This window comes from Venturia canescens, chromosome 1, assembly GCF_019457755.1.
Source record: "Venturia canescens isolate UGA chromosome 1, ASM1945775v1, whole genome shotgun sequence".
NCBI classification, from domain to species: domain Eukaryota; kingdom Metazoa; phylum Arthropoda; class Insecta; order Hymenoptera; family Ichneumonidae; genus Venturia; species Venturia canescens.
In genome coordinates, this window is record NC_057421.1 from 4,421,203 (window position 1) to 4,437,682 (window position 16,480).

General features: G+C 42.0%; 1 protein-coding gene across 1 annotated transcript; it reads left to right on the forward strand.

Annotated features, from left to right (window-relative positions):
* Positions 1-659: 659 nt before the first annotated feature.
* Positions 660-16,418, forward strand: LOC122418870 (flocculation protein FLO11-like). The gene is made up of 5 exons (XM_043432957.1): positions 660-708; positions 4,093-4,154; positions 4,313-4,436; positions 6,281-6,437; positions 9,010-16,418. The coding sequence occupies exons 1-5, from the start codon at positions 660-662 to the stop codon at positions 13,211-13,213; spliced, it is 4,596 nt and encodes a 1,531-aa protein (XP_043288892.1). The 3' UTR covers positions 13,214-16,418.
* The last annotated feature ends 62 nt before the right edge of the window (positions 16,419-16,480 follow it).

Consider the following 16,480-nt stretch of genomic DNA (forward strand, 5'->3'; position numbering starts at 1 on the left):
TATAACCGAATTTTTCTTTTTCTCGTCCATTCACTAACACGCACATTCACAAAACGGATTGTAATTATCTTTTCCTAGATGATTTATGTCTGTCTTCGACAAACGAAATTTAAACCGTTTTGTGATAAACATCAGTAAAAGCACTTTCTTTTAAGTTGCGTAATCGAGGTCTCTGCGAGGTCAAATAAGGGTCAAATCATTAAAACTGTTTCTACATTTTTTCGTTCAAATGTGCTGACAAACGTTTGTTCGTGTTTGTAGGGAAACTGAGCCTTCGGGCTGGGGCCAAAACCGCAGCTTACTTTTCGAATTTTCCCATCAAGTTATGGAGTCAATCGAATCCGATAAGAGTGTCGAAATTCGAGGCCACTGACGAGTGTAGAACGTCAGTTTTTCAGGATCGACGAAAATTGCAGGATCAACCTCACCATTTTTTCGAAATTTCAGTCGCGAAAGAATACGAGAGAAGTCAAAAAAGCGTGCCTTTAGAAAAAAACAGTTTTTTCCAATGCTGTTCTATTCCGACGATGCAAAGTTCAATGCCACCAATATTGAAATGAGGCTGAAAAAAAATTGGTTAAGTGATCATTGCCAAAAAGAGAATGAGCAAAAAATCTGAGCGATTATGCGCCCGGCGAGCTGGACGTGTGTTAAATTAAATGGGTCGTTGCGAGAGTATTCTGGACCGAGGTCAGCCAGTGCGCACTGGTCAGTTTAACTCGATCTCACGACCGACGCCCCGTTAAAACTCGATCGACGATTACCACTTCCGAATTTCATCGATCTAAGCGCTTCATTCATACACCTATTTTTTGCAGAGGAAAAGTTTTCACACAAAAATTCGACCTCTCAAACTCGCCTGTCAACAAAATGAAAAAAAGGATGCAAATATTAAAATGATCAGTTTTCAATCGAGACGAAAGAGAAAATAAAAAATCGTCGATCACCGAAATCGAGACAAAAATGCAGAGCAAAAAATCGTCAGTTTTTTACGCAGATAGACTTGTGCATGTGTACACAATAAGTCTCTTAACATCCTGGAAAGGAAAGCATCGACTAACAGCTGGGCCCTGAATACGGAAATTAGATGCCCCATTACGTAAAAGATCTCTCGTAGTATGTACGAGTCTCTGTACGCGTCCACATGTACATACGAACATATGGTATTCTCGAACGCTTGTGAAAGTCAGGGGGCGCGCGCGCTCCCTGCTCGAACGACGCACGGAATTGATTCTTGATTTAATTTATCCGTGCACACGGCTTTTCTTTACAGACGTATTATGCATATGCTCTTACTCATCGGACTCGTATTTTCAGCTCATCACTAAAAGCAATTTATCACTTAATCGGAGTGCGGAGCTGCTGGAGCGAGGAAAAACATTTTTTTATCGAACTAAATCCATTCGGTTGGACCGAAGTTTGGCAGGTTGAACATTTTTTTTTCATTTAAGGAGGGTCGATCGCGACGATACAATGTTGCCATGCTAAACTATGTTTAAAATATGAAGAATTTCAAAATGATGAGAATTTTATAAAATTTGGTAAATGTATTCTTTAAAAATGTATAAGACAATATACATTTTTTTTTATTTTTCTACCACGTAGCTCTCGAGTAATTGAATACTAAAGTTCACGTGTATAAGCATAGAGTTTACTACAGTTATACATCTCGTGCATAAAAACTTTAATTTAACGCTCAATTATTCGACAACCATGTGGTAAAAAAATTTGAAAAAATCGTTTATTTGTATACTTGATGCCAAAGAATGTTGTCACCAAATTTGATCCAATTCTGATTATTTTTATTTCGTGATCCAGCCTCCTTAATGACAAACGATTTGGTTGAGTTAACTAAATCGTCAAAATTTCCTGTAGCTGAGCCAGTTTCATTGATTATAACGATTTTTTTTAAGAATTCGTTTTATTTATTTGTACACGCCAACTTTCGAGTCATTGCAATAAATATTCGGCTGAATTCCAATTTTCAGATTGACTAAATGAGAATCCGCGTTGGAACGAATGAGCGAATGATCGATTTTGACCAACAATTTGTTTGAGCATTCACAAACGCGGTTACCGTGCGTTCACTGTCGTGACAGTTGACACAAATCGCCGAAGAGAGTTCGCGGGGTAACAGTTTCTTTCATTCCAGACATATTTTTAGCGAAAATAATTGAATGTAAAGAGGGAAGAAAGATGCTCGTTCGGCGTCCCGAACGCTCGGAGAATAATTTATGAAATTTCGGTTTCTACCCAGGAATCCCGGCGCGTCGAATCTTCGCGCTTTCCATTTCACTCCCTCTCTCCCGCCAATCGTATTCTTCTCGACACAAATAAACGCCAGGCACCGTTCCGACTTGCTTTTTATCGGGGACAAACTTGACCCGAGTTTCTCACAAATTCATGAGATCCGGAGCGACTGAAAAACTTGTTGAGAGCTCAAGTCGAACGTTTCCGGAGCAATCACTTAGCAACCCACGACTCGACGAATCCCCCTTTTTCATCAATCGTTAAGAGTGAAAAAAATGGAAAGAAGGAACTTTTTCGCTGTCGTTTTTCTCAAATTCCTTTCTGACAATCGAGCAGCTTCGAAATATTGCGAGACAATAACAGGCTCGGAATCAAGATGCAGCGTTAACAGTTACGAAATACAAAACGTCAAGAGATTCTAATAAAGTTATAACGCATTGAGCATTTGCGCACTCTGGTTCGTCGCTAAAGTCGCAGGTGTTGGATCGAGGTCGGACTGCTCCGGATCCGGTCTCGCACCATCTCGGATTTCTTCGTTACTGTTAACGTCTACGTCTACTACGTAGAATGCATGTGCGAACTTAACACCAACAATAATGGAAACTAATCGTATTAAAAATAACGAAATAGTTAACCGAGTCTAGGTTTCTGTGCAGTGACTTCTCAATTAGCTCCGAACGAGTTTAAAATCCTCGTTGCAGTTGATCGGGGACGAATTTCATCGAAGCTTATCAAATTTGTAGAAAACTTGATCAAATCGTAGTCGTAGCCACGTTCGCCTGGTCGGAATGCTCAGAAAATTCGCTTTCGAGTCGTTTCGGTCCGGAAATCATTAAAATTATGTTTTCAAATGCCAAGAAATGTGAAAAATCGTCATGGAAACCCAAAAAAAGTTGCTCCTCGAGCGTTGCGCAATTTCAGTTGGTTCATTCGAGCACCGCGGGAGGATTGGTAACATGAGAAAAGTTGCACAACCGGCAGAAGACGCATAGAGATTTATGACGATCCGTTAGCATCCCAGAAGAATCTCGTCAGGTGATAGACAAGCGAAGAAAATGGATGATTTAATCTGGAATAGGGAATAATTAAAGCTCGCTCTTTCCGTAACCTCGAGCCCGTCGAGCGTTCGGTCGAACGCGGGGATCCTTCAATAGATTCTCTCGACTCGATGCTCGAATGGAGAAAGTATCGGCTCGTTTCGTCTTCTCTTCTTCTCGAGCGTTCTCTCGCTTCGAACGTTATTCAAACGGAGCTTCATTTTAAAAAATGTTAAATATTCACCGAGCGATGACCGTACGACGAATGCGTAACAAAGATTCGTTACGATTCGATTGAGGAAATGGAGTTATCGAGGCGTTCACCGGGCTCGAAATTTTTCGCGCGGTCGAAACGCGAGCGCAGGCATGATTCAGAATTCGTATGTAACGCGCGCGAATTCCAATGAAATTTTGTGTTTCCCTGCAGGCTGATTAGCTCGAATATCTTTCAATAAAATCGTTTTTAATAGTTATATCGCCGCGCGCGTTTAATAAAACGGCAACACGTGACAGGCCGAAGTTGCGCAAAGCTCAAATTATTGAGGAGTTATATATTTACGAGGAAAACTACAAATCAAGCACCGCTCGGCTGCCCGGACTTTGCCTATCGATCTCGAATTTTTGTCGTCGAACAAGCTCCGCCACTGCGAATTACGCTATCCCGTTGGCTCCCCGGTCGAATCGCGTTGCGAAGAAAGTAGTTTCGATATGCTCGAATTCACCGTGCGCTCCATTTTGCATGCATTCGTTACTGGTTTTCGTACTTTTATCCCCATTCCTCTATTTTCTTCATTTTTTCTTTCAGTTATCGCGTCGATCGTCCAATTCCAGCATGGCTCCACGTTGTGCAGCGCGGGGGAACCTGGTGTAAGTACTGCGCCGCCTCAAAAGCCGGGGGGAATACATTTTTCCCTGCACCCAGCACAGCGATTAAATTTGTTTTTTCGCTTGATTAATGAATAATTCGTTTCTACAATCATTTGCATTTATCATTTTTTTTCATACTTTTTTCAACCGTTCCTTAGTATCTGGACTTCGATAACCTGCCGGAGACAAATTTCTCGTGTCACGGAAAAGTGATCGGTGGTTATTACGCGGACGTTGAGACCGGCTGCCAAATGTTTCACGTCTGTACCATTGGACAGAAAGGTAATTCATCGCTACATGAAACACCAAAAGCATCCATTTCGAATGTCACACTCACTCGCATTTGCTAAATTTTACATCACTTTGCATTTACTCAATAATATACTCAATAAATAAAAATAACAAAAAGCGAAACTCTTTGGAGCGATAAATTTTCAGTTGCTTCGTCGAAATAATTTTGTGAAATGAACGAACATTTTAATATCTCGACAAAAATCTTTTCCATCGCAGGATTTTTGATATTTTTATTGAGTATTATTGAGTATATTATTGAGTAAATGCAAAGTGATGTAAGGTAAATATTCAGTATCGCGGCACTAACCGTAATTAGCTTTTTTTTATGAAAAAAATAAAATAAAATAAAATATATCAACAAAATTTTGTAAATTCGTGAATTTCTTAGCACTTACTTCGATTTGGGTGCGGAATCGTTGGGTGGGTTTGGAGCACTTTCTATGCGTGTACAAAACCGTTGGGTGGGTCAATTCATTTTTTTGAGACTCACTTTTTAGTGAGCCAATTGGAAAAATCTTGGAACTTTATTTCATACTTTTTCTCTGTCGACGTCTTCGTAATGAACGAGTGCAAAAAAAATTCAAACATTTCGACTACCCAACTATCAAAATTCATTTTTCTTCTTCAACCGATTCGTTTTTTTTTGTTCTCTTTATCGAATACGTCTGTAATAAAAATTTATGAAATTCAGATGAGAGTAAACTGTTCGAATTCGTTTGTTTATGTTGCACACAAAAAACCGTTATGAGACGAAGCAACGACCGTGGCATTCTGAGTTGCTGGATAAGTCTAGATCGATCACAACTCAGGCTCAGCGGCCGATCGTGTTCTCCAACTTTACGAGCGAATCACCTTCGCGTCGGGAACCTTTTAACGGCGATACAGCCAACATTACGGCTCGACACTATCGCACGGATGAGCACGATTTGAACTTAGACAAGAAAATTCAATAAATTATTTGTCCGTTCGGCGATTATAATAAAATTAATAAAGATACAGCGAAGTTTACCAGCCGCGATAAAACGATGCTTATCTTGAGCGGTGTTCGACCTTATGCGATTTCTTTACGTCGTAAAGTCATCGTTATCAGCATTTCCATGAGGGAAATGCTGCAGTTTGCTCGTCTCGAGGACAACGAAAGCTTTTTTTCCAAATTTCGTCATTTTTTTTCATCGATTTCGACTTTTTTAATTCCACCGCTGCATTCCAATGCGGCTAACTCGAAAAACGCTCGTTCGAAACGCGTGCTCATCTCTGCTCTATTCTGCTTAAATAGTGACTCGTATCGTACAATATACGCGACTGTCGAGGACGCGTGTTTAAGAGGACTGGAATAACGTTGATCTTTGCCACGACACCCGGAGACACAATCTATATAACGCTGGCACTAAGTGCAACCGCAACTTGCATAATATATCTTACATAAATTAAATGGACCGACTCGTGCCCCCACAAGTCACTGGATTTTTTCACTCCTAACGACCGTTGCAACGATCAATTGTGAATTCTAGATCCGGCTTGTTCCGTTACGCATTTTTCGCAATGAATATAAATCGTGATTGAAAAGGGAATTAATGAAGAAAATGAGAAGGGCGTGTGAAGAGGAGCGATGAGAGAAATTGCAATTGGAAATTCGGCCGGAGTGGTCGCTCGAATGAAAGTCAATTTTTATTCGTTTTAAACGTGTCAACTCATGCTCATCATCCGTCGGATTTACGATTTTTTAAATCATCTAATCACCCTCGAGCTGGCTGTCAATTTTGCTGTAAACGACCCCTCGGAGAGTCCCCGAATAATGAAAATCTCTCCTTTACCGTGAGACGTCGTTTCAGACGAGAAAATGGACATAAAGTTCCTGTGCCTCAACGGTACGGTCTTCGACCAGGAAACCCGAGTCTGCGAGAGGGTTGACGAGGTCGATTGCAGCAAGAGCGAAAGATTCTACAACCTCAATCTCGAACTGTACGGCAACAACGCTGTCACGCTCAGGTAATTATTTCATTTTTTCACTGACTCCAAGTATGAGAATCCTTTGAAAATTTTTTTAGCAATTTTTCAAGGATTTTTCGTATTTGTCCAAAACGTGAATTCGCTGATTCAGATCTGGGAGCATTCGCTATTCTGGAATTCAAGTTTCTTGATGGATGAACTAACTTAACGTCTCCGTGATAAATCGTTTCTATTATCGAAAAATTCAAAATTAGAAAGAAACTCGAAAAATTCTTGAACCTTCAAATTTTTATTAATCCACTAAATTTGCTGCATCTTTTTTTCTAAATGGAATTGAAACTACAGCTGCGCCATTGGGTTTTTCCATTTTCAAATAATCCCCAAATTGGTATTTCAGTTTCGTTGTTTATCGATATTTTTTAAGCACCGATTTTGAGTTAGAAAATTGAAAAAATATCAAAACTAGATTTGCTTGAAAGAGAAAGTATTAAAATTTCGTAAAAATCTCAAACTCAGTTCGAACCATTGAATCTTTGATCTCGTGGAAGCTTCATCGTAATATCCGTTCGGCAGTTTTTAATCGAAGGACAGTCGTAACTTTTTGAGCGACTCTATTAAAATGATTCAAATATTTTTACATTAATTCCATCATTTGAATTTCATTCACATTTTAAAAATGCCGTAAATCACAAGATTTTAGCAGTACGACAGAAATATCTGATTAGAACAAAATTCAACGATATTCCGCATAAAATAAAACACAAATAAATGCACAGCATGAAGGAAAAATATCCGAAAGATTTCAGCGACTCGAAAGATTTAACGAAATAATCGTCTCGCACTGATTCGCACCAGAATTTGCAGTTCTCGTATTTCTAGGGGATACAAAACCCGAGATGTATGTCTGAAAAAATGTACAAATATGACTATGTTCTATGATAATATTCAAGGTATTACAGCACGATGCCTATCAGCGTTACCCTCGTACATTCACCCCGCAAAGTGCATAAACAACTTTACGTTCGTTGCACGAGGTGTTTCGTGCTAAAGTGCTCCTTTAATAACAATTATTATTTTTCACTAATATCAAAAGAATTTTTTTACTATCTACAAAAATATAGTCGAGTAACGAAGTTGACAAGAGTCAAACAATTTCTTATCGTTTTTCAAATAGTGTCGAAAAGTAATCTAATTTTTTTAGCAAAACCCTTTTTTTCTGGATACTTTTAAGCTTTTTTACTTCATCGAATATTCATCGTTGAATTTTCGTCGAATGCAACTGAACCTTGCGCCATTTTTCACATTATATCGAAAACTGTGACGAAAATTTGAAGAAAAAAAAACACTAAAATAAACGAATAAAGTACGAGAAACATTATTTTCGAGACCTGTCAGGAGCAATCTCCTCGATCCTCCAAATGTGAATAATTGAATGGCCTTTTGAGAATCTGTTCCAAAAGCTCTCAATTTGGATCCGCACCAATATCTACTCGAAGAGGTAGAAGCGTCGTTTCCATAAAGTCTTTCAAAATTTCCCAATTCAGGCCAACCTGTTGCAGGGTCCGAGACACTCAAAGTAGGAAAAAGTAAAGAGTAGTTCCAGGATTGTGCGTTTTGAAAGCACCTAATTCGTCTCACCTGTTATCGGGACACTCAAAATGAAAAGTGCTGTACTTGTGTGTCCCGTCAACAGTAATACACGAGTAATATGAATAAATTACATATATGTACATACATTGAACGATGCACAGAGAGCAGCAGTGAGTTTCGTAAGGACCGGAGACACCGCACGAGTGCCTTTCATTTGGCATATCTGCGAGCAGCTTTCCGTTCGAGAAGTTCGATAAATGGATATACACGCGACGATGAAGTAGTGTACAGGACGCTTGGTCCCTCGTTTCGAGGCTTACCGTATTAATAGTGCATGGACACGTGAACATTTACCGCGTAATACCCAAAATATATATAAATATATTGAAGCAAATAGTGGTTGGTACACAAGCAAAAGCACAGGTGATGGATACGGCGATCTGCAGCGATATCCGTCGACTTTCGCGGTTCTCCATGCATCATATATCGACGGGATATTGACCAGCTGTTATACGCCCCGGATCGCGCGGGGTTGCATTGAGAAACCTCAATCTCGTCCGCCGATTGTCTCCAGTCTTATTATTATCGACTGTGCATATTTATTTATTTTTCTCTCGTATCTGCGCTGCACTAACCGAAGTCTGTACGAACAGACAGTCACGATCGGGAGACTGGCGACGCAGTAGCACATAAATTCTACGTTTCATTGACGCTCCGGAGCCAACCGGCTGAATTATAAACTCATCGAAGCTCGTTGACTGAACAAAACAGACTCAGTCTCTGGTAAAGTCTCTCGCTTCGATGCGACTGGGACATCTCCGATGGCAGATTAGGATAATAAAGTCAAATTATTAGGTAGAAATCGATGGAATCGATGCAGTCGTACTTGATAGATTTTCGAAAATTCAACCGAATTTTTCATTGAAATATTCTCGTTTCTCCTTATTTACCCTCCGACCTTGTTACTAGTTCACTCGTGTCTCGACAGTGTGAAATAATCGGATCGATTTTTGGTTCACAGTCTGCACGATTTGAACCCCGATGACGAGGACGACGGATCGGAAGTGATTGACGAATCGCACGAATCTCAACGCACGAGCTCGTCGCGTCCGAGCACGACGAGTACGACGACAACGACAACGCAAAGGGCCATAGTGCCATCGACGACAGCAGCGAGCGGGGCTTATCAGCACCCGAGCGGTTACCCCCAGCACTACCAGCCGCAACCGCGCTTCCCATCGGTCCAAACTAGTCAATCGAAGTCGCTTTACGACGACAAGAACGGCGGTTACCACCATCAGTACATCTATCACACCGGGGACCATCGCACCAACAACCTGGAGAACAACAACGACGGGACCAGCAGCAACAACAACAACCAGAATCCAAGTAGCAACAATAATAACAACAACAACAATAACCAAGCGACGTCGTACCAGCTGTTCAGCAACCAAGGCGTCGGCTCGACCACCGCGAGCCCCCAAATTCACGAGATTCGCTACAGCTCGACGGCTGGGCCCCAGATACAGATCCGGAACGATCATCAGCCGACCGTCGCTCCTATATTCCACGCGACGTCCTCCACGATACAGACTCTGCTGAACAGCAACGCGAATAGCCCTGCGTTGATCAATCCGATATTCCACAATCACGGGATTGCCAGCACAACCGAACAGTTCACCGTTCACAACAACAATCCCCGAGAAACGGAGGAATATCGGGACAACGAGGAAGAGGACAACGACAATGAGGAGTCTCAGGACGACAGGAGACCCCTCGAAGCCATACAGCCCACGACTCAGGGCAAGATATCAAAATTGAAGATTTCCCCGATCTCCGTTCAACAAGAATCCGTGCGAGCGGTCCAGAGGAACAAAGAGGATCAGTTGGGCTCGGATCCCCATCGAATAACGACTTCTTTCCTGGCGACGAGCAACAACAACGATCACGAGCCCCAAACCGTCAGATCGTTTTATCCCACCCCGAGAACCTCCACCAAATCTTCGTCCAGCCACGTCACTCAACATATTCACGTTCCCCCCTTGCCCTCGATCCCTCAACTGAAACCCCATCAGGTCACCATCAATTTGTCTCCGCCTGATATTCAACGGATCGTACAAAATCCGTCACCCCTTCTGCCCTCCCAGTCCAGGGTCATCGTCACCGCCAAAGCCAGCGTCAGCGACGAGTCCGGGAGGCCCCTGAACTCCACTCAACTCGTCACCCTCCCATTGCCAACGATCCCGACGAGCTACGACGACTACAAAGAGGGCGATGAATCCTTCGATCCCTTCTATCGGGACGTACCCAAAATTCGTAACAACCGAAAAGCTGGCGGACGCTTTCACTGGCCCGCCAGAGAACTGCGCGAAGAACGATCCGCAAGAACCAAGCGAGATCTGACCGTCGAGAAAACCGAGGACGCCAGTGTCGACCGGGGAATCAAGATTATTCATGAAAAATCAACCGAAGGGAACTTCGAAATCGATTCTACCACCAAACCCGACGATGATCAAGCCTCCAAGTCGCATGCGGAGCCCAATTTGCCGCAAGTCATCGAAGACCCGAAGCCAATGTCATCCGGTCATCTACTGGATTCGGATTACGAAGAAAAGACGGATTCTGGGCAAGTCACCGATTCCTTCGACGACTCGGAGGCCACGAAATCGGCGAATGTCGAGGACGAGAAAAAACACGATGCTGGGGAACACCCGAACGGATCGGACGCTACTTTCAACCGGAAAATATTCGATGACCCGGAAGCTCACACTTCTAAGGACGTTGACACAAGAGCTATTGGTCATGGCTCGAAATATTCGAAAGATTATAGCAAGCACTACGACCAGGATGCGAAAACGTCGAGAACCGAAGGTCCGAAGACTCTGCAAAGCAGCGGGAACGTCGTGAACGACGAGTCCTCGCGGTTTTCGCTCGAACTTCCAGAAGTCGTCGACTCGAGCGAACCGGAGAGAAAACACTCGTCGAAGAAACTCCACTTTGAAGAAGAAACGAGGAACGAATCGGGAGTGGAGGAAAAGGAATCGAACCGCGAGAGCCAAATGTCTGAGGAAGAATATCCCAATGACGATGATTATTACGACAGCGAGATGGATTCGTCGAGCGTGAGAAGCGACGAAGAAGATTCTGTGGAATACTCGAAGGAATATTCGCCGAACAAAATTCAGTCTTCGCGACACCACAAGTCTTTCGATCGCGCAAAGGTTCCGGGAGCGGAGGATGAATCGGGCGAATCGAGAGATCGTAATCGGAGTAACAACCAGAAGGACGAAAACTACGAGGATGATTACGAACTTTCCGATGCCTCGACGACTCGAAGCAACGAGGAAGTAACGTCCTACGAAATGTCAAGCGAGTACGCGGACACTGAGCGAAGTCAGGAGAGTTCTCACGAGGTCCGGAACGACGAAGAAGATATTTCGATGTCCCACGATCACACGACCATGTCCCAAGAAACTATATCCGACGACTCCCAAGAAGTTGGAGCCTCCACCGAAAAAATGGGGCCCCTCGAACACCCCAAGAGTCACGAGGATTCGGAAGGAGTTTTGAAGTTCACCGACGAAATACCGATCCTCGAAGAGATGGACGAGCCCGAGGCACCCAAAAATTCCGGTCGACCGGAAGCGATGCCTCAGGACTACATCGACGACAACTACGAGCCTCAGAGCTACAAGGAGAAAGAGACGACCACAACCGACACAGGAATAACCGGATACTTCGAAGAGCTCACGACCATCCAGGCCGAGACGGATAAACCGGAGAAAGCTGAAATATCGAGCACCGAAACGGTCGTTCCAACCGATAGGCCCAAAGACGAAGAAAATTCTGAAGAAAATAAACAGAGTGACGAGCCCCAGACACAGAAAAAGTTGGACGACCAAGATCCGGTGGAAAAATCAATCGGGTCGGACGAACCTGAAGAAATTCCAACCACCACCCCATCGTCTATGACCAAGAACGCGACGACAGCTCCAACCTCGACGACGTCAACGAGCACAACTACCACGAGCACCACGACAACGACAACGACACCTCGCCCTACTCCGCCGAAGCTCTTTAAGCCTTTCACTCTGCGAAAAAGTTACGTATACGTGCCACCATCAACGACTCCGGTCCCGGTCGTGATAAAGCCTCGTATGACCCTGCTGAACCCAAAGCCAGCCAAGCCACCCAAGTCTTACAACGATTACGCGCCTAAACCGGTCATTCGGAAGACTCTTTTCGCTAGAAAATTCCCACCAACCTCTCGGATCACGACTCCGCGCGTCGAAGAGGTGGAACCTTCAACGGAAATCCCTGCGACGATGATCTCCGACGTGGAAGAAAGTACTTCCAGCATTCCGGTGACTGAAACTCCAACGGAAATTCCGGAAGCACCATCGACGACAACGGTCTCGACGGCTGAGCCGGACAGAAGCGTCAAAGCCGAAGAAAATTACGTTTCCGCGTCAACGACCCAAGTTGTCGAAGCTTCCTCAACGACCTACCCTGAGAGTTTCACTCCCTGGCCCTTGCTCCGAGCCAGCGAAGGCTCCTCCACGAGTGCAAATGTTTTGGCCAAGAATGAGGAAATCGAAGGTACAACATCGAGAAACTTGGACTTGGAGAACAACGACGTGCCTCGGTTCAAGGAGCCTGAAACGGCGAGCACGACGCTCCAAGCTTCGACCTCCACGGAGTACGCAGAAACGACGAGCCAAGCGCCGATTTCCACGTCGACCGAACCGGCCGGAAGAAACGAAAAGTTGCAGATCGAGCCTAGCAGCGATTCCACTATTTTGGAGAACAACGTCGCAGTCATCGAGCCGAAAGTAGAAGCGCCAAGCTCCACGACGGTTGGCCAGGTTACAGGTGAACCAACGACGGAAAATCCAACCGCCGGCACAACGATTCAACCTCCGGATGCTCCGACCGAGGATACGACGACGATCGAATCAACGACCCTCGTCTCAGTTCAGTCCTCGAGCAGAAAACCCGGCGCAATCAAAAGAATCGCTTCGTTCAACTGTTTGGAAAAAGAAATGTATCGCTACTATGCCGATGGCCGTGATTGCCGATTGTTCCACTACTGTGCGCCGGGTTTCACCTCCAGACAGGTCCTCGACTTCAGATTCGTCTGCGAGGAAGGCACGTCCTTCGACGAGGAGAGCCAGAGCTGCGTCCATGACCTCAACAATCCCAAATGTCGGAAGCGAGTCTGGTGAAAAAAAAAAGCATTTACAGGAACAACGATTGTTTCCTTCGACTCTTAACTCGCTCTCAGAATCACAGTTTTCGTCGAGTCAGATCAATCGATTGATCAAACTTGCCGAATTGCTTGAACGTCACCAGCCCGATGATTCAATAATATGAGAAAATCTTTTGTCTCTCAATAATTCAGACTCTCTCGTTTCAATTCATTAAAAACTACCAAACGTCGACAAAAGTCAACAAATACTTTGCAGAATTTATTTTTTGTTGCTCAGCAATTCGAGGAAATATTATTCGGGAATGGTTTGATTGAGATTTCGACTCCCCCAATAAAAAGTTCACTGAAAACACGTTGAAGCAATTTGCTGTGCCTCCGAACTCGATTCACCTGACTTTGCAGCTTAAGATTCCTCGTACGAGAAAAATTAGTTTCCAATGATCGTTTATAACGTGAATGATCAGTGTACAGTATCTCGATTTGAACGAGTCCATTGACCTATGTAATAGCAACTAAATATTAAGCGTTTAGTCAGCGTCGTCCCCGAGGATTTTTGTCTTTTTGATTTTGATAATTCGTGAATCCCAATATCCGTGTTAAGGCTTATTTATAAAATAATAATATAAAAAATAGTTATAATATTGATTAGATTGGTAAGATTCAGGGGACGAAAACGGTCTTGCTTCGGCTCTCTCTCTTTTTCACCTTCCTTCGTATAAATATTTAAGATTTTGCCATAATACTCCGTCAAGTGGTTGTGAATGCGCGTGTTTCGGAATCATTATTGTTTTTATAACGTATGCATACGTGCGAGAGTGCGAGGATTCACGACTTATTAAAGTTAATAATGTGCGACACGAGGCGACTCTTAGCGGTGGCCTTACAGGGAAGAACATGACAAAAATCGCATTTATTTTTTTAGTCATACCCTGTAGATGAACATACGAATCTCGTTCGTGGTAAAACGTGTGCAGTTGAAGTTTAAATCGTTAAAATGCCACGATAATTGTATTCGAATGACAGTGACTTTACATTTTTGTATTATCGAAATATGTTTTATACAAAATCACAAAAAATTTAGCTTCATAGAGTTAAAAGAAAAAAAAAAAACACGTGACAGCAGTAAAAAAATGAATTTTCCTTTCGCGAATTTCAACATCGTCGAAAAATTGCATATTTTTATGATCGTTAATTTAGACTAAAATAGATGGAAAACGAGATAACGATTCTTGTATGCACGCGATGCGTAATACAGACTTGGAAAGAGTTTGGCTCAGGTTCGCTGAGCTGCTAACTTTCGTGAAGAGTTATCGTCGGTCAGGAAAGTCATTAATTTTTCATTCCGACACTCCAATTCACTCGAGATCACTAATTTTTTAAGAAAAACCTTCGGAAAATGCGAAAAAAATTGTTGAACGTGATTTCTAGTGAAATTCACTGGTACGATCCTCATTGAGCTTCCTGTCCATTTGATTGCTCAATTTTTTTAAAGCTAAACGCTTCGCACCATTTCGGAGCTTTTGTATATCTGGAGATTTCCACTTTTCGGATAGAAAACTATAAGAAAATGTTTTTTCCAAGTCAACTACTTGGAGAAGACACAGAATGTTAAGTAATTGGATAAAACAATTGCATCTGTTTAAAAATCACTGAAAAAAGTGTTGAAAGTTTCTAATCCGTTCGATAAATAATTGCGAGTATTTATTTTGTCAACACCGGTGAATTATTCTTCGATTTAACTATTTGAAATTTCAGACTCGTGCAGACAGAATAATTTTTTCAAACCATTCGTCAAAACTATTTCTTCCAATATCTTGGTAAAAAATATTTGCACTTGTACGTCAGTTCCACAACGCCAATTGTTCTACTCATTTATATTCAGAGCAAAAGTGACTTTTTTCTAATAAAAGTGAAATGTTGTGGAAGAAGACATAAAAGAACAGTCGATGTATTCACTAATTTTTCTGAAGCTCCAATTGACAGAGCGGAGCTTCAACATTATTATTTTACATTACCCGGAATGAAAATCTCCATACTGTACAATACACCTCAGAAATCGACTATCAAGAATCACAGATGTGTGAATCAAACGTCATGTGTAAAATTATAGTGTGGTATGTAATAAAATACACGATATTTGTTAGTGACATTTTGAAAAATGAAATCAATGTGCATATTGTATTTTCAAGTGAAAAAAATTAACTCGTAGAACATATTTTATTTTCTAGCAAACAAAAATAAACTCCAATGCTAGTGCAAAGACTCTCTATATACTTGTAACATGGAAATTGAAGTTTGATGACGCTGAAGTTTCCAACGTTGGAGTCCAACGAAATGGTCTAAAAAAACTCTCAAATAATTCCAGTAAATCTCCAATCTCGTTTCCTGCCGAATTTCCAATTCGTCATATTTCAAGCGACATCAATAATTCGTGAAATAAAAAAATAATGAATTATAAATATTTTATTCGTTCATTTCGTTGAACTCCAACGTTGCAAACTTCAGCGTCGTGAAGTTTGTACGAATTCGTGGATGTACGTTATTTTTGTTTCTCGACAGAGTAAAGGAAAATACGAGCTTGCCTGATGTTAGTTTTGGGCGACAAATCGAGTCGAATATTTATTAAGAGACCTTAAGCCTATAAATGTATTTTGTAAAACAGATCATTCGAGTACCGCGCGAGTATTCCGAATTAATAAATGTATATATGTTTTAGTACATATAAAAACAATAGTGTAAGTGTATGAGCGAAAAAATATATGTACATTTTTCTCTGCAAAACTGTGAAATGTCCTCGTATTTTTTTCTAATCTGTTGTAACATACGCGAATAATAATGAGTAGATGAAGCAACGCTGGTTCCTTCTGTGTTTACATCGATCGTATCTGTACGTGGAATTAACGTTTGGAAGCTTCAGTTGGGTCAATAAATTTTTTTTCTTTGCACTCGATGAGACATGGTGTATTTGACGGTATTTCCACAAAAATGTACAATTCAGACGATTACGACGGAGCAGAAATGTAAAGAGTCGTTTTCAGATCAATCGACATATATTGAAAAGTTATATTTTCTGATATCGGTTTTTGAAACTGCTGAATCGAGCTATAACTCGAACTATTCGAATATAAACACTTTCGTGTATACACAACTTAACCTCTGATTTTAGTTGAGGATCACTTTTCTCGATCATACACTTCTGTAATAAAAAATTTTCCTTTAAACGCCGAGTCGATGTTCAATATATATTTTTTTTTTCTTATGCACCCGCCACTACTTTTCTCAA